Here is a 27,742-nt window from a genome sequence, read left to right as displayed (position 1 = left end):
TATATTGAAGAATATATCTCAACATATATATCGAGTCTTTTGATGATGTTTTAAAATTAGACTTCCATAATTTTACGAAACATGAGGTTGGAGCGGAATTAATCTGGACGCACGTGATTAATTAAGTGCCTACTAGAGACTGTCCTATTCCTTAACAGATCAAAACCAAATGCCAAGATAATTTTTGTTCTTCGATGGTAATTATTTGCTATAATTAGGACGTGTCACAAGCGCTTATATCAAATTAAAATGTTGGTTCTCAATCTTTCACTGAGGCAGAATATCATATTTTGTCAGTCGTGGTCTTGAAATCACTTTGGCTTATAAATCTTTTGGAGAGTTTTGGAGTTCATCACACGAATGTGGGCTATGTGATTAATAGTGGTGTTAAATCATTTTATTTTCCACTATGGGATACATTGAAATTGATTATTGTTTTGTTCTAGCTGAAATTACAAAACAATACAATATTCACCAAACACGTATATACACAATATTTTCTTGAAACACTTGAATCAACGTAAATGTAGTGATCCATATTGGTATTTTCCAAGGATGGGATACATTGAAATTGATCCATACTTCGTCAAACACTTAAATCGACGTAATTTTGTAAATTTGTTATACTATATATTCATGCAAAACTTAAATCGACATAAATTTAATAATTTTTGGATCAAATTAGACATTATTGGTCTCTATGCCCTAATTCGATATGAAATATTAGAAACTTTTGTCTATCTTTCATCTCCATATTTAGAAATTGGCATTTTACTAGACCATTCATACGAAGAATGTTTTCACTCCTACGAAAATCATTATCATAGCTAAATTTTCTTTCATACTTCGTTCTTGGTTTTTTATCTTGACTTTTTTCTATAATAAATTCGCATAATATAATCGACATGCAAACATTTTTTTTATGCCATCATTGATTGACCATTGCTCAAAACATACGCATAAAATTCCCAAAAAAGTAGTGTTTCGTGACAAAACCCGACCCGTTGATTGACGCGGTTTGAAACTCGACCCGAATACGATCCGAACCCGTTACTTTGGCAAAAAGCACATCGTACAGCTCAGGCACTTGTAGCACGTCGTCTCTCCTTTTGGGTTTCTCTCCCCTTATATTCGACGAGTGACTCCGATTGGATCGCTGTTTCGTCATTTCTCACTTTCTAAAGAAAAACGAATCTCTCTCCACCATCATTACCTTTCTCCTTCACTTGCCTCAGATCTGGCTGCGATTTCAAATCTTCTTTAGTTTCTCTCGCCGCGAACTGAGGTCAAACATGGCGGCGGCTAACGCGCCAATCATCATGAAGGAGGTCCTAACGGTGAGTCCTCCGTTTCTAAATCTGGAATCGAGCTAAAATTTTGGACGATTAACATGTTTCTATAGTTGTAGTCTCTGATTTCTACCGATTTGGTTCTGCTAACACTTTTATATGATTGATTCAAGTTTCATACTGTTCTCAATTATATCCGATCGTTGCGATTTAGTCAAGTTTATAATTCAATGTCTCTTTGATCAGATTTTCTCTATGTACGCTCAGATCTGTGTTATACGAATGTATCTAGCCCTTAACTTCAAGTTATTGTGCTGCGCAATGTGCTTATTTACTCGGATCTTGTAACTAAGTAAATGAACTATGCCAATTGATTACTTTTGTTTTGGAAATTTTCCAGCTTCCGAGCGTTGGGATCGGTCAACAGTTCATCACCTTTACAAATGTCACTATGGAGTCTGATAAGTACATATGTGTACGAGAGACGGCACCACAGAACAGTGTTGTAATTATCGATATGAATATGCCCATGCAGCCTTTAAGGAGACCTATAACTGCTGATTCTGCTCTTATGAACCCAAACTCGAGGATCCTTGCCTTAAAAGGTATTTAACTGTTTCCTTCGATTTAAAGTAACTTGCGTCGTATTATCACTTATAACGCCCATAAGATTCTCCTTTTGAAGTGTATTATCAGTTACAACACCCATAAGTGTTTCCTTTTAAAGTTTTCCCCAGAACTACCATTGATAGCTTCCACTTCATTTTTGTTAAGTATATATGCTATTTATCACGGATAAGATGTTTTTGATTTATTTGAAGTTGAAATGACTCTGTCCATGTTGTGATGCGTCACTTGATAGAAAACCTATTTTATTAAATTAGTATGGAAAAGTAACTACACTCCTCGAGTTTATGTTTTAGTCCTATACTCTTGTTCTGGACGTGGGGTGATAGCATGTTTAATACTGTAGAAAACATCCGTATAGAGTTCTGTGTTTTCCGACATGTGTTATATTTCTCGTGGCAGTGTTGTGTCTCAAGCTTAGTGTAGTTAAACTAGAAATTTGGTTTGTAGTGTGAATGTTTCCTTGTATAGGCTATTACTTATTTCTTCCTTAATTTGTTGTTAACTTTTTCTTAAACTCGTATATAGCTCAAGTTCCAGGAACTACTCAGGATCATCTACAGATATTTAACATCGAAGCAAAAGCAAAGTTGAAGTCACATCAGATGCCTGAGCAGGTGAGTGTTGAAGCAAACATAGTGTAACCCAATTATCTTTCATGATGTACACTTCAGACTGACTCTGATTTTACTGGTCTGAATTTTTTAGATATTAATGACCCGTGTTTTATAGGTTGCTTTTTGGAAGTGGATCACACCAAAGATGCTGGGGCTGGTCACGCAAACTTCTGTGTATCATTGGTCGATTGAAGGTTTTATATCTTTAACAGTTTCAACTTACTGTCGTCTTCTTCATATCATGTATATGTTGTTTCTCATTTTTGCTCCGATAATTCCAGGTGATTCTGAGCCAGTTAAGATGTTTGATCGAACGGCCAATTTGGCAAACAATCAAATTATAAACTATAAGTGCTCTCCTAATGAGAAGTGGTTGGTCTTGATTGGAATTGCTCCTGGCTCTCCTGAGGTAGGTTTCCTGCACCACGTATTAGGTTGAATTAAGACATCATAATGGTAGTCGTGTTGTATATTTTTGACTGGATCTTGTCATTATTATCTTCTGTAGAGACCACAATTGGTAAAAGGAAATATGCAGCTTTTCTCGGTGGATCAACAGCGGAGCCAGGCCCTTGAAGCACATGCTGCATCATTTGCTCAGTTTAAGGTAAACTATGTGATTCTTTTGTGTTAGTTCATTCCATGGTCAGATCCTGAACTGTAGTATGACAAGCGACATTGTTAATGTTAGGTCCCTGGGAATGAGAATCCTTCTATTCTTATATCCTTTGCAAGCAAGAGCTTTAATGCTGGGCAGATAACATCAAAGTTGCATGTTATTGAACTTGGTGCCCAACCAGGTTCGCTTCCTCAACTGCTCTATATTTTCATAGTTATTGTTAGTTGGTATTTGTCTGATGTTTAAAGGTGGGTGACTTATTTTGCAGGAAAACCATCATTTACAAAAAAGCAGGCAGATCTCTTTTTCCCCCCAGATTTTGCTGATGATTTTCCTGTGGCCATGCAGGTTTGTAGTTGCATTAGATGTTCAATTAACTTCATTAAGTTTCTTGTGAAAATTTCATGACACCGACTTCTCTTTTTCCCGACAGGTCTCTCACAAGTTTAACTTGATTTATGTCATCACCAAGCTTGGCCTGCTGTTTGTATATGATCTAGAGACAGCTTCTGCTATCTACAGAAATCGGATAAGTCCGGACCCAATTTTCTTAACGTCTGAAGCTTCCTCACTTGGGGGTTTCTATGCCATTAATAGGCGAGGACAAGTTCTTTTGGCAACCGTAAATGAGGCCACCATAATACCTTTTATTAGTGGTCAAGTATGTTCAACTTTTATTCTGTTCTTCTCTATATTATCTATCTATTCATCATGACATGCTAAGAAATCTATGCTTTTGTATCACAGTTGAACAATTTGGAACTTGCTGTCAATCTTGCTAAAAGAGGAAACCTCCCTGGTGCAGAGAATCTGGTATGTGATATTTATCTTGGATCCGATGTGTGGATCTATTTTCTTGGTGAAGTAAATATTGTGCCAATTTGACGAAAAAAGGTCATTCTGATAGAAACAATAATGTAGAAAATTAGAAATCGATATTTAACGCTCCCTCCGTTTCAATATGCAAGTGTCATTTTTGACATTTTCAAGCAAATTAAGGAATAATTAAATATTCCATGATATCCCTAGAAAACAATTGTCTCTTGGATTTCAATTCTATTTCACATTGTTAATTTATATTTAAATAGGGGTAAACTAGATAAATTCATATCAAATTTTACATTGAATCATAAGATGATACTTAGAAACGGAGGGAGTAAATGTTAAAGTTGGAATTCTTCAAAAAACCTGAGTGAATTTGATGATAAACCTCTTCCAAACTCCTAAGACATCTTATACAGATAGAGACTAAAGATCATAACCTATTTAAACCATGGTTACTTGAAAGTAAACACCCTAGTAACTTTAGAACACGTAGTAAATAGTCATAAATTCCTTAGACCTCTAAACCCACTGCTCGTATCACATTTCTTAATGCGAAGTTCCTCATATTCAATTTTGATGTTACAGGTAGTCCAGCGGTTCCAAGAGTTATTTGCTCAAACAAAGTACAAGGAGGCTGCTGAGCTTGCTGCTGAATCTCCTCAGGGTATTCTACGGACACCTGATACAGTGGCCAAATTCCAGGTATCTGTTCCATATTCAAACAAAGAACCTTCTGGACAATTATATATGCTGGTAACACCAATCTGAAACTAGAACATCACACTTTACAATTTTGCAGAGTGTTCCTGTACAAGCAGGGCAAACTCCTCCATTGTTACAGTATTTTGGGACCCTTTTGACTAGAGGGAAGCTCAATACATATGAGTCTTTGGAACTATCTCGGCTTGTTGTGAATCAAAACAAGAAGAACCTCTTGGAAAACTGGTTAGCCGAGGATAAGTTAGAATGCAGTGAAGAACTCGGAGACCTTGTCAAGGTAATCTTAAAATGACCATTTTCATTTAAAATGTCTCCTATGGCTCCTTTAGTATGTTGTAACGGTAATCTTTCCTGTTTCAGACTGTGGATAATGACCTTGCTCTAAAAATTTACATCAAAGCTAGAGCTACTCCAAAAGTCGTTGCAGCTTTTGCAGAGCGAAGGGAGTTTGACAAAATACTGATTTATTCAAAGCAGGTAAACAATTAAGTTATAAAGTTTCCCCCCCTCCGTTTTTATGTTTACCCTAAAGGTCATTGTGCTCAAGAAGTACCATTGTTTTATGTTGTGACTTTAGGTTGGGTACACACCTGATTACATGTTTCTTCTGCAAACGATACTTCGTACGGATCCTCAGGTTAGTGTGGTGCACTTTTGATACTTGTAACATGTTAAACTATGGAAGGAGTGGTTTACTAGACTCTTGCTCTGTAATCACAAGAAGAGTCATAAATCGATTCTTCTTGATTAATTTTGACCTGATGTTGTTTATCTAGCAACTAATATTTTGCCCTGTAAAAGATCAATAGTTGTTTTCTGTTAATTGCAGGGAGCAGTAAATTTTGCTTTAATGATGTCCCAAATGGAAGGAGGTTGTCCAGTTGACTACAACACTATCACTGATCTTTTCCTTCAGGTAGGTGAACACGTAAAATATACTGTAGACTTTAAAAGTTGTAGCTCATTACTTGTTCGGCTTCTATATACAGAAACTCTGTAGTAAAAGAGAGCTACCATGTGCTAATTTACTTATTTGTGTATATTCAGAGAAATCTGATCCGTGAAGCCACTGCTTTCCTTCTGGATGTTCTGAAGCCAAACTTACCCGAGCATGCTTTTCTACAAACTAAGGTTGAAAAGAGTTGCCACCTTGTACTTATCTGTGCTTTCCCTATTCACCTTCCTTTTTCAGACCTTTTAGTGCATTGTCAACACAGGTTTTGGAGATCAATTTGGTAACCTTTCCTAATGTGGCTGATGCAATCTTAGCAAATGGGATGTTCAGCCATTATGACAGGCCTCGTGTTGCTCAGCTTTGTGAAAAGGCTGGACTTTACATCCAATCCTTAAAGGTTATTTCTCAATGTCTTCTTTAATTTTCTTGGCCTAATATGCATTATTTTTTCATCTCTAACTTCGTTTCCTTTTGCTTTGTGCAGCATTACTCGGAGTTACCTGATATCAAACGTGTAATTGTTAACACACATGCTATTGAGCCACAGGTACTATCTCTGACCAAATGGTGGTTACTAAACTCCTCGATGTTCGAGTTGCTGAATAGCCCTCTACTCTAATTTGCAGGCTCTTGTTGAGTTTTTCGGTACTCTTTCTAGCGAGTGGGCTATGGAGTGCATGAAAGATCTCTTGTTGGTCAACCTGAGAGGCAACCTTCAGATAATCGTTCAGGTATGTGCTGTATTGTTGTAAGATATGAATTTGATTGTTTAATGTGACACTGACGTGTCCATGTCTTTGCAGGCTTGCAAGGAGTACTGTGAGCAACTTGGTGTCGATGCATGCATTAAACTCTTTGAGCAATTCAAGTCATACGAAGGGCTGTACTTTTTCCTAGGTTCATACTTGAGTATGAGGTAATTTATCAAGAACCTGCTGTCATTCCTGTAAACAATTTCAATGCGGGAGTTTGTATTCTGATGACTTACAATGTCTTCCTTCTGTGTGATAGTGAGGATCCTGAGATTCACTTCAAGTACATCGAAGCAGCTGCCAAGACTGGTCAAATAAAGGAGGTTGAGCGTGTGACTAGAGAGTCTAACTTTTATGATGCTGAAAAGACGAAGAACTTTTTGATGGAAGCTAAGCTTCCTGATGCCCGACCTTTGATAAATGTCTGCGATCGTTTTGGCTTTGTGCCTGATCTTACTCATTACCTCTACACAAACAACATGCTGCGTTACATTGAAGGTTACGTTCAGAAGGTATGTAGTTTCTTTACACTATTGCTAAATAGGGTAGGATTTTCATGAAATAATTATATATGCGATCCCTTTTGTATATGCGATCCCTTTTGTAGGTAAATCCTGGGAATGCTCCCTTAGTTGTGGGGCAGTTGCTTGATGACGAATGCCCTGAAGATTTTATAAAAGGCCTCATTCTTTCTGTTCGTTCATTACTTCCTGTTGAACCCCTTGTTGATGAATGTGAAAAGAGGTGCGGATCCTTTTAGTCATCTGGGTTTCCGTTCATGTGTATGCTCCTTTTAGTCATCTGAGGCTCTAATATGTATATGTCTTTTCAGAAATCGACTCCGTCTCCTTACTCAGTTCTTGGAGCATCTAGTTAGTGAGGGAAGCCAAGATGTGCATGTCCATAATGCCTTGGGTAAAATTATCATAGACAGTAACAACAACCCCGAGCATTTCCTGACCACCAATCCTTACTACGACTCTAAGGTTGTGGGTAAGTACTGCGAGAAACGTGATCCCACTCTGGCCGTGGTTGCATACAGAAGAGGACAATGTGACGAGGAACTCATCAATGTCACCAACAAGAACTCTTTGTTCAAGTTACAAGCCAGGTATTTGATTATTGCTTACCAGACTTCTTACTTATTCCACACTGGTTACTTTGTAGACTGCTTACACACGATTTTCCAACTGCAGGTACGTAGTGGAGAGGATGGATGGTGACCTCTGGGAGAAGGTTCTTACGGAAGAAAATGAATATAGGAGGCAACTTATCGACCAAGTTGTGTCTACTGCTTTACCTGAAAGCAAGAGCCCAGAGCAAGTTTCTGCAGCTGTTAAAGCATTCATGACTGCTGATCTGCCTCATGAGCTTATTGAGCTTCTTGAAAAAATTGTGCTTCAAAATTCTGCCTTCAGTGGAAATTTCAATCTGCAAAATCTGCTTATACTGACAGCTATTAAGGCAGATCCGTCTAGAGTTATGGATTACATTAACAGGCTGGATAATTTTGATGGTCCAGCTGTTGGAGAAGTGGCGGTTGACGCTCAATTGTATGAGGAAGCATTTGCGATTTTTAAGAAGTTCAACTTAAATGTTCAGGCTGTCAACGTATTGTTGGATAACGTCAGAAGCATTGAGCGTGCTGTTGAGTTTGCTTTCCGGGTTGAAGAAGATGCTGTTTGGAGTCAAGTCGCTAAGGCTCAGCTCAGGGACGGATTAGTCAGTGATGCTATTGAGTCCTTTATCCGAGCTGATGATGCCACTCAGTTCCTGGAGGTCATCCGCGCCTCTGAAGATACTAATGTCTATGATGACTTGGTGAGATACCTTCTGATGGTTAGACAGAAGGTGAAGGAACCCAAGGTGGATAGTGAGCTCATCTATGCTTATGCAAAGATTGAAAGGTTGGGTGAGATTGAAGAATTTATTCTGATGCCCAACGTTGCCAACCTTCAAAATGTTGGTGACCGCTTGTATGATGAAGCTCTGTATGAGGCTGCAAAGATAATATATGCATTCATATCGAATTGGGCCAAGTTAGCCGTCACCCTTGTGAAGTTGCAACAGTTCCAAGGTGCTGTTGATGCTGCAAGGAAAGCAAACAGTGCAAAGACATGGAAGGAAGTCTGCTTTGCTTGTGTTGATGCTGAGGAATTCCGACTGGCCCAAATCTGTGGACTTAACATTATCATACAGGTGGATAAATACCTGATTATAAAGTTTTTAGTTATAACTGGGTTTCAATTTTCAATTTTGTATGCCTTTTTGTAATCTTTTTTGTGCTTTAATAGGTGGATGACCTGGAAGAAGTAAGCGAGTACTACCAGAACAGAGGATGCTTCAATGAATTGATCTCACTTATGGAGAGTGGACTTGGTCTGGAACGTGCTCACATGGGGATCTTCACCGAGTTGGGTGTCCTGTACGCCAGATATCGTTATGAGAAGCTTATGGAACACATCAAGTTGTTCTCGACTCGCCTCAATATTCCCAAACTTATCCGGGCCTGTGATGAACAACAGCATTGGCAGGAACTTACCTATCTTTACATTCAATATGATGAGTTTGATAATGCTGCAACCACTGTCATGAATCATTCTCCTGAAGCATGGGAGCACATGCAATTCAAAGACATTGTTGCCAAGGTTGCGAATGTTGAGCTTTACTATAAGGCCGTTCACTTCTACTTGCAAGAGCACCCTGATATAATCAACGATCTTCTCAATGTGCTTGCTCTGCGGTTAGATCACACTCGTGTCGTTGATATTATGCGCAAGGTTAGAGGCTGACCATTGATTTAAAGCTTATCAGCAGTGGCTTAACAATCTATTTCTGATAATTTTTTCTTGTCTTCGATCTCAGGCTGGTCACTTGCGTCTTATCAAGCCATACATGGTTGCAGTTCAGAGCAATAATGTCTCTGCTGTAAATGAAGCTCTGAATGAGATATATGTAGAAGAAGAAGACTATGACAGGTTGCGCGAGTCTATTGATTTGCATGACAGTTTTGACCAGATAGGTCTCGCCCAGAAGGTAAGAGTTTAAATCTATCTATCGAGTACACATCTATATTTTCCCTTATATACTAATTTATCTTCATGTGGATGGTGCGAAACAGATTGAGAAACACGAGCTTGTCGAAATGAGACGTGTGGCTGCTTATATCTACAAGAAAGCTGGTAGATGGAAGCAATCGATTGCTTTATCAAAGAAAGATAACATGTACAAGGACTGTATGGAAACTGCTTCGCAATCCGGCGACCATGATCTTGCAGAACAACTTCTCGTCTACTTCATTGAACAGGTATGGATAGGTTTCAGGCAGGATTACATCGAAAGCCATTAGTTTTTTTTCAACTTTTTACCGTATATGGTGAAACAGAAAGACTATTGGTCTTTACATTCCCTTTGTTGTATGTTGTGATGATTTTACAGGGGAAAAAGGAATGCTTTGCTACATGTCTCTTTGTCTGTTATGACTTAATCCGACCAGACGTTGCTCTAGAACTTGCTTGGATCAACAATATGATAGACTTTGCCTTCCCGTATCTCCTCCAGGTGATTTATCCTCCAAATCCCTCAAATATACTCTACCAAATGAGATAGGAACCATATGAACGCTATGATCAATTCTCTTTATCGGGTCCTTTTTTCTTCACAGTTTATCCGAGAATACTCTGGCAAAGTGGATGAGCTAATCAAGGACAAGCTGGAGGCACAAAAAGAGGTGAAGGCCAAAGAACAGGAAGAGAAGGATGTCATGTCCCAACAGGTACTGCACTCAGACATCATCCCGTAAAATGCTTAAAAACAAATCAATAGACACTTATGTCTCCTTTTTGTTTTTCCTAAACAGAACATGTACGCCCAATTATTGCCATTGGCTCTACCTGCCCCTCCGATGCCAGGAATGGGAGGTGGTGGGTATGGTCCGCCACCACCAATGGGCGGAATGCCAGGAATGCCTCCAATGCCACCGTATGGAATGCCTCCAATGGGCGGCTACTAAGGCCACTGGAAACAAAACTATCCAGTCAAGTTATCCAATTCGTCATGGTGTTATTTGTCTACTACAGGAGTGACCGGAATTCGTCAGAATGTTTCCTTCTTTGGTTTCGTTTTATAGGGTATGTGTGGATAATAAACTTGTTTTCGTTTGTAATATTCTTTGGGGGTCTTACTTTTCTTTTAGGTGAGTCATTTTTGGTGGAAGGCCATTTTACTATTTTTTCTCTAGAGGAGCGGAGACTTCTTTAATAGTCTTGTCATGTTATATTGAGGTTCTCTCATGAGTTGTTCTCTCTCTCTCAGTTTATATTTTCACACTTAAATTTCGACATTTTGAACCCTTTTTTGAGTTATGAATTTTCTTTCTACACTTCCTCTTGTGATTGGCTTTGATAAAAATGAGTATGAAATATCTTGTAAGATGAATCACAATCACTTCGGTAAAACTAAAATTTCAAAACACAATTCAATCATCAAAATTTATATTCTAGTTTCCCCATTAACAGAGAAAATATTTTTGCACAACATAATTTTACATTGGGACATTCAATCCAATTTTTTGATCATATGATTAGCCAACAAGTCTCCCCTCTTTCATATGATGACTTCTCAAATTATGACAATACATTGGAATCCTAGTTGGTGTAAACCAATAATTCGTAAGTTGATTAGCCAGTCTTTTTGGGGGAATGAATCAGATATCCAAACAGCATCATACCAATCCACAATCGGACGCAAACCAAAGCCAACTACTGACTGGATTAGTGCCGAACGGGACCAACTAGACTCCATTCCGGGAAACAAATGAGCCAACTACTAGCATCCATAACTAAGTGTGACCACTAAGTAATCTACTGCTTCCCTTTGTATTCCCAATCATCAACACCCCAAACAATCACCAGGATCTAACTTAAGAGCATCTCAAAATTATAATAAAGCAGATTGTAGAACATCAACATTTATGAGAAAATTGATTTTTTTCAATGTAATAAAACATAAATTCCATAAAATTTGGTCCAACGATACATTCAAACTGAAACTCAGAACAGAGTTGATTTAAAAACAAAAGAAAACACAAAACCAGGTTTGTTCGAAACTCTACTTAGATCGCTGTCTCATCTTTCGTCTCTTCCTCTTTAATCTCCTCATACGCTTCTTCTTCCACTGATACAACACCAAAACACCACCATTAAGATCTCTTACCCACAATTATTCGGAATTAGAGATAATCCACAAATGTATATAAACCCATTTCTCACCTTAGCCCTCATGGTGAATTCACAGAAGATTAACCCTTCACTCCTCGGATTCTAATGCAAATTTCAGGAAAATGAGCGGCCGCGAATTCAGAAAGATTTTGTTAGATTCACTCATATTGCTTCTTTATACGACAGCAAAACCCTAGACACTCGTTTTCACTTTTGCAAATATTGGGCCGGTCGATTCTAATTTTATGCCCATTAAAGCCCATACTGATGCCTTCTAAATTGTAACCAATACCTGTATATTTTTTGTTCTTTTCCCTCTCTTTATTGCCTATTGGCCAAGCTTTGTGGTAATTAACTTTTGGATCAGTAGAAGAGTATAGTATAATTCATTTTTACATTTTTAAAGAGAGTAAATAACCATAATTTTTAAAAAATTACAGTATTAGGTTAGTAACTATAGATAACAAATTATTTGCCAAATACATTCCATTTGTTTGGTACATGCGAGTTTGATAAAATAAAATGTTATTAACTTAAACAGCATGTTATTTTATTTGAAATTATGGATTTAGAAAAAATAGCATGTTATTTATACAGAAATACTACAGAATTTTACCATGTAACTGTATCACAATATTCACATATGCTATATAACATATCATTGTTTTATCATTTAGTTATTTACCTGAATTAATAAGTCCATTTGCCTTATAAACATCTACACAAAAATGTCTATTATCGTATGTTTAAAATATAGATGAAGTGATAAAAAACTTCACAATCAATGATAAAGACAGAATATGAAGATTAAAATAATTTTAAGAAAAAACCATGACCATTCGTGTGTGTATAAAATATTATCCTCGATCCATGTCCATGCAAGACAAGTATGTATAAATCTTTACCCACCCAATTACAAAACAAACAAATTAATATCTTAATCACTATCACTCTAGCTGTCTCATTAGCTTGACGAGTCGACTCGGATGTTGACTCGGCAGAGCGGACAACTCGACTCGGTGTTAAGCCACCTATCCACACATTCGTAGTGGTAACAATGGCTACACGGAGGAAGCACTTTCATCTTCTCTCCTTCTTCAAAACCACCTAGACATATACAACACTCCTTCTCCTCCTCCTCCTCCTCCGCCGCTTCTCTCCTGCAAAGCACCACCGGCAAGCTCCGAATCGTCGCCGGATCAAGCCCTCCGCCAGCACAACGTGTGTGTTGATCAGAAGAGGGTGCGTGGAGATTAAGAGAATTCCGGGAGAGGCAGTTCCGGTGGATGTAGAGAGTGAGTAGTGCGAAGAAGATGACAACGGAAAATAGAGCCATGGCGAAGAAGAGTGTCCGGCCATGAATCTGGAAGTTGCGGTCGTCGTATTGGTTCTCATGCCAGTACAAAATCATCGAGGCTTGTGGAGACGGTGAAGATGACGTCATGTTCCGGTTTGCGATCGGTTGTTTCTTAATTCTGGCCGTTGATTGTGAACACGGTGTAATATATATAGTATAATACAGTTAATGTCAGTCACGTGATTGTATGTGTTGATAATTTTAATAAAAATAACAGAAAGAGAATATTTATTTGAGTTAAACAGCTTCCACAAGTAAGATTGTTTGTATTTTTCTTAATTAATTTCGGAACAATATTAAAGACTATATTAGGCAACATGCACGTTTGTATGTTTCTCAATATCCAGATATGGTAGCAACATAACAAAAGATATTAAAAATAGCATTGTTAACTACTCCCTCTGTTCCTGAAAATTTGATGTTTTAAGATTTGCACATAAATTAAAAAAAAAAATTCTGTATTATTTAATTAAAACATCTCATTATTGAAATGTCAGATAACGTGTGTTGTGTTACTAACACATGCAAAGTAGGAGTTACGTACACATCCAAAAACACACTCAACTCCACTTTTTATCATTAATTAATTTAAATAAAATAAATACATTAAATAAATTGTACAAAATCAAACTTTCATGAACAAGGAGAAAAACCAAAACATCAAATTTTCAGGAACAGAGGGAGTACTAAATTATGCTTAAAAACAAAATTGGCTACGTTTTGTTATTTGTAAATTGCTTCACGACGTATATACTCGACCACAATTAACTCGATTACTTGGCAGCAGGATGTGATATATATGATATAAATGTAACGTGATCTAAGAGTAAAAATAGATCGAATATAATGCATACAAAAGCATTAACATGGAAGCCCTCTTAGCAAAAAAACATGGAAGCCAGTCGATAGAAAAACCATAATATGTAGAACATAAGCATGAAATCTGATCATATATATAACGTTCCTTTTTCTTTGAGCTCTTTATTCTATACTAGCTACGACGTGCTGTAGTGGTGAATATGATTTGGTTCTTCCACGACTCATACATATATATATATATATATATATATATATGTATATTACGGATGGTTGCATGCATTTATCGTAAAAACCATATTACATTGCAGCCATTGTTAAACTAGATAGTGTTTTAAACGTTTCAACTCACATCACTTTGATAACCTGTAAATCATGATTTATCTTTCACATTTTGCGTTATCATAAGAAATTTTGAAATGAAATATACAATGGTTTTCTTCTATTAGCACTTCATCGAGATTCGAGACCATCGTACACTTTGATTGACAAAAAAAAAACCTCAGATTTTTTCCAAACATTTCAGCGAGATTTTCGTAGTTACAAAAACATTAGTAGTTAGGCATGGACTTAACAGATATCATCAATTGGTGAGACAGCAAAAGGACAATTAGACAAGGCACGAAACATACAATATTATAGTCTACGACCTAACACGTTTGGGATGTTCTCTCTCACCTAACAATTTGCCTACTCGCCTATTTCCTTAATTACATACCACCATTTTTCACTTCCAAACTCCACTTACTCACAGCGTTACATGAATGATGAATACGTTAAAAAAAACATAAATTTTCTTATTATTCTATAACATTTCTTTCCAATTATGACATTAAAAACTACTATACCAAAACTAATACGACCTCATCTTTTGTATTCTTTCCTAGAATACACAAAATATACGTTTAAGATTTCCTATAATGACATGAGCTGATGAGATTCTAGCCCTAATCATTAATCCAAATCGCTTAAACGTTATTATCAATCACTATAAGTTTAATAATGTAATCTATCATCATTACCCATAGAAACGCATTAAAAGAAGCTTGACATCGACCATACTAGTAAGTAGGACTCAAATTTATGACTAAACCGGTTATTGAAAACCGGTTTCAGGTATGAGTGATTGAATCGGTTAGCAGAGGTAGGAGAAAGAAGATAATCGCCGTTGCTGACGTCACCGCCGGTAATCAAAATCTCTCCTTTAACCGTAATTTCTCTTTAACTTTACCAAAAATCCGATCCAACAGAAATTCTTATCCTAAGCCTCATTCTCCACCGCGCACGTTAGCCTCCTCTCCTCCCCCCTCCGAGATGGAGACGACGCCGGAGACTCAGTCCAAGACTCACCAGAGCGGGTCTAACCGTCTACCGGCGGGAAGAGAGGATTGGTGGAGCGAAGACGCGACGGCGACATTGATCGAAGCTTGGGGAGATCGTTACGTCAATCTCAACCGTGGGAATCTCCGGCAAAACGATTGGAAAGAAGTCGCCGACGCCGTTAATTCTAGCCACGGGAATGGCCGGCCAAAGACCGACGTGCAGTGCAAAAACCGGATCGATACGTTGAAGAAGAAGTACAAAACTGAAAAGGCGAAACCTTTATCGAATTGGTGCTTCTTTGATAGACTCGATTTCTTAATCGGTCCGGTTATGAAGAAATCGTCCGGTGGCGTTGTTAAATCGGCTTTTATGAACCCTAATTTGAATCCTACTGGATCTAAATCAACTGGAAGCTCTCTTGACGACGATGATGATGATGATGATGATGACGAAGAAGATGATGATGATGCGGGTGATTGGGGATTTGTGGTGAGGAAGCATCGTAAAGTTGAAGATGTAGATCCGAGTGAAGGATCAGCCTTTAGGGAATTAGCGAGGTCGATTCTGAAGTTAGGGGAAGCGTTTGAAAGAATCGAGGGTAAGAAGCAACAGATGATGATTGAATTGGAGAAGCAGAGAATGGAAGTTGCAAAGGAGCTTGAGTTACAACGAATGAATATGTTGATGGAGATGCAATTGGAGCTTGAGAAATCTAAACTTGGGAAACGAAGAGCTGCTTCAGGTCAAGTTTTCATTTTTATCTTGAGATGAAACTTTGGGGGCATTATACTCTTTATTCATTGTGTGATTGATGAGTTTACTGAAACTTCAGTTGTGCTTTGTTGTTGTACAGGTAAGAAGTTGTAGGATTATAGATTGTGGAGGAGTTACTGTGATAAAGCAAGGAGCAATGGTTGGATTTAAAGCTCATACGAATTGGAGAAGATGTTATTATTATTAATCTTTAGGTTTTCTTAAGTTATAGCGATGCTTTTTCTTCTTCTTTTTCATTTTTCTTCTTTAGCATTGTAGAGTACATTGGTAGTAGCAATACGGATTACCGAAAGAACTCTCATAGTATCTGACATATCAAGATGTACTTTTGTGAAGTATCAATGTATGATGGTTTGTGTATCACTGCCTGCAGTTCCAAAGAGCGCTCATATCTCATTTTGTGATATGCAATTAGTCTTTTGCTTAATCAGGTTTCAGGAATGCCTACAGACTTAACAAGATGCGTAGAGCCCATCTGTGGAGAACTCTTATCACAGTCATTCATAATTCAGTTTGGAGTTTGATCAAACCCGCCAAGCTATTGATTTGGATGTTTGCTTATGTGACTTTGCAGCACTCTGGAATCTCCAGGACAAGACTCTTGTGGCCTGAGGGAGACGAGTTGACACATGAGGCTGTATTATTGGAGCCTCAAAAAAGAACATCACAGAAGCATATCTATCAATGTTTCATGTTTGGTAGAATTTGGGGCTGACATAAGCATGTGCTCTCCTATTCAGACCTGACTCACAAAGAAGCTCTTCATCTAAAAAACCTCACTTTGCTTGCCTTGGCCTACCACTTGGTACAATATTGGTAAGGACTCTGACCTTCCAAGGCTCATACATGTACCTGAGTTATCTTATCGCATGTGATGGTTACTTTTGAAGTTAAACCCTTTTTCGTACAAATGATGAAGTAAGCCTCTGATTTTGCATATTGTGGAATTCATACATTAGGGACAGACTTTAGATTGTCGAAGATAACTTGTAAAGCAAATTGCAAATACAGCTGATAAACAGATATATGATAGAGAGATAAGGCCTATACAAAAGGAGGCTGTCCAAGATCATACAAGTAAGCATCAAGACTAGACCCATCAAGCAACATCAAGTCACTGTAAGGTACAAGATCAAGAAAAGCAGCAAGCTCAGGAGAATCATCCAAAGGGGACACTTGGTTGGTGACCCCAGAATGGGCAAGTAGTCGAGTGCGAGCAACGGCTAGATCATGTTGAAGCTCGAGCATCTTCTTCTGCAGAGACGCTATGGCTCCAATGCAACCGTAAACAGGATCCTTGAGACGAACCTCAGCTTCATAAGCCAAGGAGTTAACGGTTTCTTGTCTCTGTTCTTCAGGGACCTCACCGAGAAGCTTACTGACGTTGCTGGCTCCAAAGACTTTATGGACTTTGGCGAAAGTTATCAAGTCACTTGAGCGGAAATAAGGAGCGAAAATGCAAGTGGGTGTGCATCGTCTCTTCAAGAGCTTGCAGGCTGCACAAGATGAGCTTGATCGTGGCTCATGCCCTCTCATCTCAAACTTTTTTTGATTGTTTTGATTTTTTGGTGGTAAATGTTAGGCTCTCGTTTTTCTAAGTTTTATCTCGTGCTTCCTTTATATATTAATAAGACTCTTTTAACTTTTTGTGAAGAAGAGTGTTTTTGAAAGTAATAGAGAGAAGGGAACAAATGGGACAAGGCATGGGCCTATTCATCATTTGTGTTGGCTTGAGCTTTTTCTTGCTAATTACATGATTGGTCGTGAGTTCGAGGCCATAAATCATAATCATATACTGGTTTATCTTTGAGATTTTGGTAATGAGCTTTGAGTATAATGTTGAAAAAACCAAAGGATAACGTACTATAGAGATAGAGAGAGTAAAAGTAACTAATAAGCTAATTTTCTCTTTTGAGATTGTGGACATTATAAAAAAAAAAAAAAAAAAGGAGAAGCAAGACTTTGGATTAGATGAAACAAGTCAATCAAGGAAAATACAAAATAGGTTTCACATTGCTCCAAATCCAAGTGGAATTTTCTTACAAAGTGGGTGATGATGCTTAAAACAAAATAGAATTTTGAGCTTATAGCATCTTTGGTTCTTATTGTAGATAATGCATACTTTTGAGGGAAGTAAAAGAAGTCGAATAATAAATAAATAAATAAAATCACAGGTAGCATATAAAATTGGAGTGTGGAAATGGAGAAGACAAGACATTTGACAAGAAAAGTGAGAGAATGAGAAGCCCACCACCACCGCCACCGTCCCCTTCACTATCCATTTTTCTCTTCTTTCTTTGGCTTCCTCTTCTACTCATCATTCATTATGGTTGCGAATATACCAATAAACAAGAAAAAATCAACGCAAAACTTAAAGTTCTTTTCTTAAATCAAACATTCAAAAATGTTAAGGATCTTAAAATCTTTTCATCCTTATAATGATGAGTACACAAAATGACAATTAAAACTTAACTACAAATCCAAAGAATTTTGTAATCTTTTAACCTTTGTGAATGAGTACACAAAATGATAATAACAACTTAACTACAAATCCAAAGAATCTTGTAATCTCTTAACCTTAGTACACATGTACAAAACTAGTAACAATTTTAAGAAATTGCTAATAGCAACTTAACAAATCTTCTTATCTTGTCATTTCGTAAATTAACACTAAAATGTAATGCTTTCCATTCCTTTCCCACTATAGATTATAATAATATCAGAGGCTTGCCTAATCTTTTCTAGTAGTTCACAGAGCTTCCTCTCCTTAAGCCAAAACAAAACCCTAAAAACTCATCATCAAAACACACTTGTCCATTCTTGTTGTAAATTCCTTGAAAATTTGGAGAATAAAAGAGGTTGGTGTAAAATAAGGAACAACACACAACTGACTTCGAATATATCCATGTATAAGGTTTAATTTATCAAAATATAGTAAATGGATTTTTGATCAAAATATTCCAAAATTCTATAATTGCTCTGTTTTTCTGTGTCTTAATTGAAACGAACAAATATACATGTCCGTCTGAAGGGAGAGTAACTTTAGGTTTGAAACAAAAAAAACACAAAGCTAAACCAATCTGGATTTGGACATAGTATTAGTTACTAAAAGAGTGGTTGGTCGACGTCCTGGAGTTCTCCCAGATAGGTTCTAAAAGCCTATTCAAAATAAAAATAATGAAACGCTTTAGTAACAAGATTCTAATGTTTGCTAACAAATCCGTTTAGAAGTCAGAACATTACCTCTCTAGTGAGTTGTGGTATTTCTGCTTCTACGAATGTTTCGGCCAAAAGGGTTCATGAACCACTTTGGTTTGTAGGAAAGCAATATGTATCTAATCGTTAAACCCAAGGCAATACCAGGTATGAATCCTATTGCAGCTGCTATCCAACTAATCACCTCTTCTTCTTCTTCCTCTGCTTCCGGCGTTTCATTCTGTTGATGCGATGCTGGCGTCTGAATATCTCTGCAAACTTCTTCAAGAGAAGAGCCGAAAAGTCCCAGGTTATCTTCAAAGGAAGAGCACGGCTGCGTTTGAAACTGATTGCCTCCTGGAACTAGACCTGCAAGCTGGTTATGAGAGAAGTTCATGTACGCAAGGAACGAGAGGTTCCCTAGCTCTTGTGGGATTTCTTCTGAAAGCTTGTTTTGGGAAACGTCCAACGACTCGAGAGCTGTCAGGTTTCCCATAGATGAAGGGATGTGGCCAGTGAAAGCATTGTTTGACAAGTTGAGCACATGAAGCTCTTTCAATAGACCGATAGACCTTGGAATCTCTCCTTCAAATTTGTTTCCCGAAAAGTCGACTGCTGTGTAGATTTGAAGGATACGTACCATCTCCAACTCTATACCTTTATTCATCAAAACCATTGAATCATGGTAATAGCCAGATTCATCTCCCATGTACTTTTGGTCAGACCGATCTTTGTTTGTCCCAAGTGATGACATAGCCATCCATCTTACAAAGTACTCTGTTGCCAAAGTGCCATTGAAGTGATTATGCGATATGTCGATGGATTCGCAACTTAGGGAACGAGGCTTCATGTATAGGTCCATGGAATGCATTAGAGCGCAAGACAATAACTTGTAGCTCCGGCAGAGAACTCAACCAGAACGGAAATGTGTCATTGATTCTGTTGCTTTCCACGTTCAAAACTTCAAGAGTAGAGAAAAATCTCAAAGATCTTGGAAGGTCTCCCACAAGTTGGTTATGGCCGACGTCAAGCGACCTTAGGCTTTCAAATATATTCTTTGGAAGACCTCCACTAAGACGATTCTGGCGAAGGTTTAGAACTGAAAGAGTACTGATCTTGAGATTTACCAAACAACGAGGTATTGAACCACTAAAGTCGTTGTCAGATAAATCGAGAATGCTTAGAGAATGTAACGAGCATATGAAAGAAGGAATCTTTCCACTGAAATTGTTGTTGGAGCCAAAAATATGCTGCATAAATGGGGATAGCCCATATTTTGCTGGTCTTTCGAAGCTGACGAAAGTGTTGTTGGACAGATTCACATATTCCAAAAATGGTTGCGTCCATAACCAGCCAGGCACTTGACCTTTGATTTTGTTGTTGGAAATGTCTATAATCACCATTCCGTTTTGGGTTCTTAGGAGCTCTGGAAGCTCAGTGATACCGCAGCCTGACAAGTGCAAAGAATATATCAATTGTGGAACAGAACTTATGTTTGTGGCTGAAACATGGTTGCCTGAGAGATTCAATGAACAAAGTCTCTTGGAATATGATAAGATATCTTCCAAGTCCATTGTAGTTGTAGTGTTCAAATGGGATATGTCAAGATCTTGGAGCGACTTGAGATGCGAGAAGATATTAAAATCAACTGGGCCTTGGGTGTTGAAATGAGAAAGGTCAAGTAGCCTAAGGTTGACTAGTTTGGAAATGGATCTCGGAATTGGACCTTTGAATACGTTGTTCCCAATGGCTAACACTTCTAGGTTAGAAGGTGAAGATAGATTCCCAAACTCTCAAGTTCCTTTGAGTTGGTTATCTCTCAAATCAATATAAGTCAAAGAAGGAATTGTGAACAGAGAAGAAGGAAGGCTTCCAGTAAAATTGTTGTCACTTGCATCAAAAACCGCCAACTTGGAGAGTGAAGTGATGTTAGGAGGAACCATGCCTTCGAAGTTGTTGTTGCCAATGTATAACCATTGTAGGTTAGATGGTGAAGATATATACCCAAACTCAAGAGTGCCGTTAAGTTGGTTATCTTTTACGTCAACATAAGCTAAAGAAGGAATAGTGAAGAGAGAAGAAGGGATAGTTCCAACGAAAGAGTTTCCACTGGCGTGAAAGAATTTTAAGTTAGATAGTGAAGTGATGTTAGGAGGAAGCGTGCCTGTGAACTGATTGTTGGAGAGTGATAAATCTGACAACCCTATCAAATTCAGTAGGGCAATGGGGAAGTTTCCACTGAGCTTGTTGGAAGAAATATCTAAGCTGGCCAAATGGTTTAGTTTGCTAAAAGAAGATGGGATTTCACCTACCAAACTGTTACTAGAAAGATGGAGAGAGGTTAGATGAGAAAGGTTTCCAATCGAAGACGGGATTTGACCATTCAGATCATTAAATGAAAGGTCTAGAGTGGTTAGAGAATGAAGGTTTTGAAGACTACTATTGGTATGTAACTTGCCATGGAAGCAACTAACTTGCCATGGAAGCAACTGCAACTAAGGTCTAGCTCAATCACTACCCCAGAGATGGCATTGCACGTGATACCCTCCCAATTACAACAATCGCTGGTATTGGTCCATGACTCCGTCTTTGGATGTACGCCAGTACATTGAAGAATAGGCTTCCCAATCTTAAACTCGTTCTTGAACTCGAGAAGTGCATCCCTTTGTTCGGGACGACACAAGTGTCTAGTAGGAACCGCAAACACATCTCGAAAAATACAAATGAGTAAGAAAAGAAAAGAAAGAGTAATAGGAGTGATACTCGTTGAGTTACAGAAGCCTTTCATCTTTCTTTACGCTAGTCCAATTCTCTTGAATATTGATAATGAAAAGAAAGTGGAAATTTTGGTAGTAAATAACATGGTTTCATGCCCAGTCGCACTATATAACGAGTCTTTCTACCAAGTGTTCTTCACGTAAGTCTTTGCGTTGAATAGTCAATTTCCACACATTTTGTCTTTACTTTAGTTACGTACGGGAAACGTCAAATTTTTGTTTTTTCCAACCAAATTAGATGACTTTTACAGTCCCTAAGATTAGCTAGACAAAGATGTTAGCTGTTGTGTTATTTTCATAAATGATCGACAGCGTCAAGAATTCATTGCCCGAAAATCCGGAAAAAACTCGGGCTAAGGCCCAACAATATAGGAGGATATAAATAAAACGCAGGCCCATTTGACCACATGCCGCAGAAGAGTATAAATATTCCCCTTTTTGAAAAGAATCACATATCACTGACAAAGAAGTGCAAGAGCCCTAATTTCCGATCATGCCAGCGAATCTGAGATTGGCACAGATAACTCACACAGGAAGATCGGTTGTGTCTCGCTGCAATTTCTCTAGACATGTGATGGTGATGGTAGGTAAACATTTCATGATCATCTCTTTGTATACATACATAATAATAGACTCTACTCCAGAAAGATAAATCAACAAATATAACAAGTCTTTCTACGCGAGAGTAAAAGTCTGTGTTGAATAATAAATTTTCACACATTTTGGTCTTGTTTGGCCAACCAAATTAAATGGTATACCCAATAAATAATTACTATTACGAACGTCTTAGCGAAGACAAAAATCTGGTGAGGATATAGATATTACAAAAGAAAACAAGTCTCAATAAATAGACAGTAACAGATAACCAAGAAAAAGAATTCAAGTAGAGATGACTTGTTACTAGAACACTAGTCCTCGTAATGATAGACAGCGTCATGAGTTCATCAGCATCAATTTTTCCTAAAAAGTTAAGAGCCTTAATGTAATTTTTATTCCTCGTGAATCCAGAAATGAGAAATCCATGCAAACACGACAAAAAGAATCAACTCTCTTTGTAAAGTTTTCTCGATTCAGCCAAAGATTCTGCCACACATTGGGACACGGCTTTAAGAAAAAAAAAACAAAATGAAAGGCCATATCATATTGAGTACCTTCTTCAGCTAAAGTTTCTCAGGACGAGGCAGAGAATGTCACGAAAACCCCTGATCTCGCTTGATCGTGTTCTTGTTTCTTCAATATGTGGCAGTAGTTAAGCTGTCTCAAAACAAAACAAAACGATGGATAATTTTGGTGTTAATCACTGCACTTTCATTCGATAAAAATGCATAAGGGAGAGTAGTGATGAGAACCAAACCTCCATACGGAATAGACTAGTTGGTAAGACGATTCCAGCACCAACTGAAGTTCTGAATGTCTCCAAGAACTTTGGAGCAGTGAAGTTTCTAAACTCATTCTCTGATAACTTTGCCATATTCCCCGCACAAGCAAACACATGCCCGTGGATTCCTCTCTCTCTTAACCATCTCACTGGCAAATCAAATGAGAGATCCGCAAATGCAGTCACCGCAGCATCTCCTCCAACAAAATCCCGTTCACTATCACCTTTCCTCTTTGGCTCGTTGGGACCAAGTCCTCTGGTCTTGAATCCCCATAGTGCGGATGGTCCACCCAAAGAGCATACAGGCGATGAATTGCCACCCAAGAAGAATCTCTCTGGTACAGAGGAAGGGCGGTTCTGGTATCCGCTTCCCCACGGAAAGGTGACACCCCCAGACACGCCAAAGTTTAGAGCAGCATTGTAAAACCCGAACGGAACAGCATATCGAAGATCAATTTCCTGAGAAAACAAATGACAATGGGTGCTAAAAGTATCAGAGGTCTAAGATTCTTGTTATTTCCTCTCACAGTGAGAATAAATTTCAGACATAAGGTATGTATGAAAACAAGGGATTGGTACCATAGAATTTGCTGTGTAAGAAATTAGAACTTTCCAAACTTAAATAAAGTTCATGTAAATGTTGGCAACAAGAAAGAAGAGAAGACCAACCTGCTTCAAGAAGCGTAGGCTTCGGCTATCAGGAGCAAGACCACCAATTTGAGAAGTAGAGATGAAAGCATATCCATTAGTTGGCCTCAAGTTTGAGTTTCTCTGATCAAATTTAAAAGTATACTTCAATGCAGAAAGCAGACTGTGTCCCAGTTGCCTCCTTATTGATTTTGAAGCGGCTTGTGATGGATCTATCAGATTACGCCAAGCAATCGTGTAGACCAGCTCGTGATACTTGCTTGAGAGAAGACCGAGAGAAAGACCTAGGGATCGTTCTTTATACGATGAAAACTTAAGCCAGTCTTGAGTCGAAAGGAAAAGACGGGAAGTAAAAGGAGTAGAAAGTCCTCTAAACCTTGGTAAATACATCCCCAAGCCAACCTCAGCAGAGTTGTCACATCCATAAACTACAGACCCGTCCCATATATCACCATAACCAAAAATGTTCTTATACTTCAAAGATGCTTCAACGCTCGATGATCTAGCCTACAAGAGAATCATAGTATATGTTGATGGAGATGCAAAAAACAGCTACATGAAGATAACAAATTCAACTCTATAGAAACCAATACCCAATAAACCAACTCAAATGAAACATAGCAGTGAATTGTTACTATAAAGCAATACCTCTGCTCTAGTGTAGGCGCCGATTTGGCCAGTGAGAGGGCTTTTGCTCTCGACAACTTCGATTACCACATTGGTAGTACCAGGAAGCTCAGGAGGACCAGAATCGAGTGTAATGTTGACGGAATCAAAAATTTCTAACGCTCGGAGATTCGAATTGGCAACCCTAGAAGCTTCGAGAAGCTCCTGCAACGTGGTCGCCTCTCTCACAGCATCCACTTCCGCCTCAATGATATGGTCCTTAGTCTTCTCGTTTCCACTGACAATCACGTCGTGAACACGAACCGGCACAGGAGCAGCTCGCATCCGACGGAATAGCGATTCCGCCTTGATTCTGTCGGATCCGCCTTCGCGCGTTTGAGATTTCGACTCGGTGTCATCGTCTTCTCCTTCGTAATCCTCCTCTTCTTCGCCTCCGTTAAGTTCTTCAACTTCTTCTTCAGTTTCTGGTTCTCGGATTGGTAGATTCGCGTCGAGATTCTCCGTCGGATTCGCCATGAGACAGAGAGATAGCAGCGACTGAGAGTACGATTTCGAGCTTTCGGCAAATCGAGGAAGCAATTTGACGACTATAAAAAGTCCACAGCCGTCTCTGTAACCTTCTAGATCGTGTAGAGGGTTTTAGTGAGGTCTCTTGCTTCTTAAAACGTTGTCGTGTAGCAAATAATCAGTGAAAATGAACTTTGCAGGCTCCAATTGAGTCATTGACTAATAGGGGACAACATACAAAAGAATAGCAAAACATTAGAGCTAATCACATATATTTATTAGGGACGTAATCAAACGAGATATATTTTGGATTTAAGTGGTTTTGTTATTTGACACTGGATAAGAAAAGTAATTAAGGATCTGCAAAATGAAACAGAGGCAAGAGGAAAGCAAGACTACAGATGAAAATAATGATTAGGCTGGTATAATGGATGACAAAGCTTTTGTTTGTGTTCATGAAGCGATTACTCTTAGGAGCTCTGAAGAACAAGACAAAGACAGTCCTCATCTGGCCAGATTCCAGTTTAACCATCTCTAATGAGGCCATAACTTGAAAATGTATGTCACCATGTCCTTTTAGATCTAACAATCAACTTAAAGGAAGCTATGGAAGACATAAACAACATGTTTTGGTGAGCCTGTAGCTTTTGTTAGCCTCAAGAGGTCAAAAAACTCAAAAAAAAAAAAAAACAGGGGAAAATTAGCATCAGAGACAACGCCACATCTTGCTAGAAGTTTCTCAATAGTTGAGGATAATGACGAGCTGGATGGAACATGAAAAGAACCAGCCAGCTCAAATGTTGACATCTATCGAATCAGACAAGTGTGATGATCTGTTTGAACCAACTTAGAGCACCAAAGAAGCTTTTGATGAGATGAACAAATTGTTTACAATGCCAATGAAATTTTTAAGGAAAAACAAATGTATTTGCTTTCCGTTGTTCATCTCAAACCGTGAAAGCCTTGTTACAAGCCAGCCAAAAACCACAAAACAAAATACATTTCAAGTAGGTACTACAGAAGCAATACAAACTCAGGGAAAGACTTTGGAGCAGAACTTAAGTAGATGAGTAGCTGTATCTTCTTTTTCCTTGATGAGTTTCAGCTTGAAGGACTCACCTATATTCACTCCATTAACATCACAGAACTCTCTCCACTCTTTTCCCAATCTCATTCTTCCATATTCGTCCTCAAGTTTAAGACTTGTCGTCCTTTTGATACCATACCTATCCACAAGAGTTATCTTCTCTTCATTCTCGATACCATTCGCTTTCACAAATGTCATCGGTAGACACTGCCACAAAGACTTGAAAACATTAAAAACTCTCGACTACAATGTTGAAATAATTGATGAAAACCTACCTACCAGTTTATCGTTCTTGAGGTTGTATGGTGTGAGAGTTAGTGTCAAGAATCTGTTTTGGCTCGTTGAAAGTGAAGAAGAACATAACTGGAGAACAGGTGTTGTAGCAGCTTGCACAAGTTTAAAAGTCAATACACTGTTGGCTCTTTTCCCATTTGCGAGGCAGAAACTTCTCCAACCACTTCTTATGTAAACCCGATTGAATCGTGATTTGTGGTAAGTCAGGAACAATGTCCATGGTTCTCCATCTTCATTCAACAGAGTGATATCACACTGACGTTTCTTAAGACCATTAGACCTTGAGAAGTCGCTAGGAAGAAACTGAAAAGCTTACAGAGACTATGAAAACTCTTCTTTAAGCACAAGATTTGTAAATGCAGTAGCAAATTATTTACCAGCATATCTTTGCTTAGATTTGACTCGGTGACACGAGTTATAAAACAAGAGTGATCTGATGAAGTTCCTCCTTCTGTTGTGTTCTCATTCTTCTTCGAATCTGAATCTGAATCTGTTTCAGCTTTGAATGAGAATTTAGACTCTCTTTTTTTTTTTTTTTTTGGGCAACAATGAGAAACTGAATCTTGGAGTTGAGAATAATTGATTATTTGACCAATTACAACTAAATTGAGCTCAAGTTTAAGCCGATGGCCAATACTGGTTATCACTAATTCACTCAACAGTAACAGAAAGAGGTAATTCGTACCAGAGGATATTTGAATGACATCATCATCGTTATCATATTGAATTTCACAGCAGCTTGGTCCCAAGCATGTGACATGGAATAATAAATCTCCATCATGTCTGAAAACAACTATGTCGCCGACTTGAAGATCATGACTGGTGGCGAACTTTTGCCAGCCTTGGGTGAGTCTTCGACCGTCCATCTTCACTTGCCAGTTTATATCAGAAGCGTTCGATCTCAGCTTCACCACCGCATTGCCCTCGTTTTTTGTTCCATCTATGTACCTTGAGAAGAAGGCCATGGGAATGTTCTGCAACAAATTAAAGAAATCGAGAGAGAGAGAGAGATCAGAGATGAAATAAACAGATTCATGCATATCAGAGAAAGAGAGTGAATGAGACAAAGAGAGTACGAGGTGGCTGTGGAATCCAGGAAGAAGAGGCTGGAAAAAGTGTGGTTTGGTCGGGGAGGAAGCTGGAACATTTTCCATTGAAGAAGAGCTTTTTTTTTTCCTTGAATAAAGCTTAAAGTTTTGAAGTCGTTTGGTATTCTCCAATTTTGGCTCTGCTTTTAGTGGTTTCTTCAAGAGACAGTTTTTCCAACGCCATGCCGTTTCGATATGTCATAAACGACACGTACTTTGCTACGAGATCCATTCCAAAATTTCGGAGT

The 27,742-nt window shown here is 38.3% G+C and overlaps 7 protein-coding genes and 1 long non-coding RNA gene across 11 annotated transcripts; 2 read left to right on the top strand and 6 right to left on the bottom strand.

Moving 5' to 3' along the window:
• Positions 1-1,102: 1,102 nt before the first annotated feature.
• On the top strand, positions 1,103-10,785 carry LOC9318783 (clathrin heavy chain 1). The gene is made up of 30 exons (XM_021032541.1): positions 1,103-1,337; positions 1,690-1,894; positions 2,445-2,533; positions 2,649-2,727; positions 2,815-2,942; positions 3,042-3,140; positions 3,225-3,333; positions 3,421-3,500; positions 3,586-3,813; positions 3,900-3,965; positions 4,563-4,679; positions 4,777-4,974; positions 5,058-5,174; positions 5,275-5,334; positions 5,527-5,613; positions 5,745-5,828; positions 5,915-6,049; positions 6,137-6,199; positions 6,279-6,383; positions 6,456-6,568; positions 6,664-6,916; positions 7,012-7,148; positions 7,237-7,515; positions 7,601-8,603; positions 8,699-9,184; positions 9,270-9,440; positions 9,526-9,711; positions 9,843-9,965; positions 10,069-10,179; positions 10,264-10,785. Exons 1-30 carry the CDS (start codon positions 1,293-1,295, stop codon positions 10,414-10,416), a joined length of 5,109 nt encoding a protein of 1,702 aa, XP_020888200.1. The 5' UTR covers positions 1,103-1,292; the 3' UTR covers positions 10,417-10,785.
• Positions 10,786-11,373: 588 nt separating this feature from the next.
• LOC110230269 lies at positions 11,374-11,793 on the bottom strand. The gene is made up of 2 exons (XR_002333380.1): positions 11,675-11,793; positions 11,374-11,579 (listed from the first exon to the last, which is right to left on the bottom strand). It is a non-coding gene; the product is annotated as an uncharacterized LOC110230269 (long non-coding RNA).
• Positions 11,794-12,436: 643 nt separating this feature from the next.
• Positions 12,437-13,298, bottom strand: LOC9320897 (RING-H2 finger protein ATL66). Its single transcript, XM_002882670.2, has one exon. The coding sequence runs from the start codon at positions 13,065-13,067 to the stop codon at positions 12,588-12,590; it is 480 nt and encodes a 159-aa protein (XP_002882716.1). The 5' UTR covers positions 13,068-13,298; the 3' UTR covers positions 12,437-12,587.
• Positions 13,299-14,570: 1,272 nt separating this feature from the next.
• LOC9318782 (trihelix transcription factor ASIL2) lies at positions 14,571-16,256 on the top strand. The gene is made up of 2 exons (XM_002884784.2): positions 14,571-15,861; positions 15,973-16,256. Exons 1-2 carry the CDS (start codon positions 15,111-15,113, stop codon positions 15,984-15,986), a joined length of 765 nt encoding a protein of 254 aa, XP_002884830.1. The 5' UTR covers positions 14,571-15,110; the 3' UTR covers positions 15,987-16,256.
• Positions 16,257-16,804: 548 nt separating this feature from the next.
• On the bottom strand, positions 16,805-17,617 carry LOC9318781 (LOB domain-containing protein 21). Its single transcript, XM_002882669.2, has one exon. It carries the CDS (start codon positions 17,427-17,429, stop codon positions 16,938-16,940), a length of 492 nt encoding a protein of 163 aa, XP_002882715.1. The 5' UTR covers positions 17,430-17,617; the 3' UTR covers positions 16,805-16,937.
• A 1,164-nt stretch (positions 17,618-18,781) lies between these two features.
• On the bottom strand, positions 18,782-21,972 carry LOC9318780 (receptor-like protein 12). Its single transcript, XM_021032553.1, is given in 4 exon segments — positions 18,782-19,052; positions 19,137-19,908; positions 19,910-21,577; positions 21,580-21,972. Coding segments are annotated over 3 exon segments (2,733 nt in total). The 5' UTR covers positions 21,877-21,972; the 3' UTR covers positions 18,782-19,052; positions 19,137-19,140.
• A 613-nt stretch (positions 21,973-22,585) lies between these two features.
• LOC9318779 (sorting and assembly machinery component 50 homolog B) lies at positions 22,586-25,126 on the bottom strand. Of its 3 annotated transcripts, none has more exons than XM_021032592.1 (5): positions 24,540-25,101; positions 23,913-24,398; positions 23,220-23,702; positions 23,017-23,119; positions 22,586-22,825 (listed from the first exon to the last, which is right to left on the bottom strand). In XM_021032592.1, exons 1-4 carry the CDS (start codon positions 25,032-25,034, stop codon positions 23,036-23,038), a joined length of 1,548 nt encoding a protein of 515 aa, XP_020888251.1. In that variant the 5' UTR covers positions 25,035-25,101; the 3' UTR covers positions 22,586-22,825; positions 23,017-23,035. The 3 variants fall into 3 exon arrangements, with proteins under 3 accessions (XP_020888251.1, XP_020888250.1, XP_002882713.1); XM_021032591.1 differs by having other exon boundaries at positions 22,660-22,948; XM_002882667.2 differs by having other exon boundaries at positions 22,670-23,119; positions 24,540-25,126.
• A 673-nt stretch (positions 25,127-25,799) lies between these two features.
• LOC9318778 (B3 domain-containing protein REM7) lies at positions 25,800-27,723 on the bottom strand. 2 transcript variants are annotated; one of them, XR_002333373.1, is made up of 3 exons: positions 27,092-27,723; positions 26,392-26,896; positions 25,800-26,319 (listed from the first exon to the last, which is right to left on the bottom strand). XR_002333373.1 is itself a non-coding variant. In XM_021032633.1 (2 exons), exon 1 carries the CDS (start codon positions 27,558-27,560, stop codon positions 26,643-26,645), a length of 918 nt encoding a protein of 305 aa, XP_020888292.1. In that variant the 5' UTR covers positions 27,561-27,723; the 3' UTR covers positions 25,800-26,319; positions 26,392-26,642. The 2 variants fall into 2 exon arrangements, 1 of the variants encoding a protein (XP_020888292.1); XM_021032633.1 differs by having other exon boundaries at positions 26,392-27,723.
• Between the last annotated feature and the right edge of the window lie 19 nt (positions 27,724-27,742).

This window comes from Arabidopsis lyrata (assembly GCF_000004255.2).
Source record: "Arabidopsis lyrata subsp. lyrata unplaced genomic scaffold ARALYscaffold_3, whole genome shotgun sequence".
Taxonomy (NCBI): domain Eukaryota; kingdom Viridiplantae; phylum Streptophyta; class Magnoliopsida; order Brassicales; family Brassicaceae; genus Arabidopsis; species Arabidopsis lyrata.
This window is presented reverse-complemented; position numbering and strand designations above follow the sequence as displayed.

Bases quoted from the DNA above. Each gene is read 5' to 3' on its own strand.
- LOC9318781 (XM_002882669.2), bottom strand. From the start codon at position 17,429: ATGAGAGGGCATGAGCCACGATCAAGCTCATCTTGTGCAGCCTGCAAG.
- LOC9318779 (XM_002882667.2), bottom strand. From the start codon at position 25,034: ATGGCGAATCCGACGGAGAATCTCGACGCGAATCTACCAATCCGAGAA. The intron at 24,399-24,539 runs GTATTGCTTTAT...ATTCTCTTGTAG, and splicing joins GCGCCTACACTAGAGCAGAG to GCTAGATCATCGAGCGTTGA. The intron at 23,120-23,219 runs GTTTGGTTCTCA...GTTTTGAGACAG, and splicing joins CTAGTCTATTCCGTATGGAG to CTTAACTACTGCCACATATT.
- LOC9320897 (XM_002882670.2), bottom strand. From the start codon at position 13,067: ATGACGTCATCTTCACCGTCTCCACAAGCCTCGATGATTTTGTACTGG.
- LOC9318783 (XM_021032541.1), top strand. From the start codon at position 1,293: ATGGCGGCGGCTAACGCGCCAATCATCATGAAGGAGGTCCTAACG. The intron at 6,384-6,455 runs GTATGTGCTGTA...ATGTCTTTGCAG, and splicing joins ACCTTCAGATAATCGTTCAG to GCTTGCAAGGAGTACTGTGA. The intron at 7,516-7,600 runs GTATTTGATTAT...TTCCAACTGCAG, and splicing joins TTGTTCAAGTTACAAGCCAG to GTACGTAGTGGAGAGGATGG.
- LOC9318782 (XM_002884784.2), top strand. From the start codon at position 15,111: ATGGAGACGACGCCGGAGACTCAGTCCAAGACTCACCAGAGCGGGTCT.
- LOC9318778 (XM_021032633.1), bottom strand. From the start codon at position 27,560: ATGGAAAATGTTCCAGCTTCCTCCCCGACCAAACCACACTTTTTCCAG.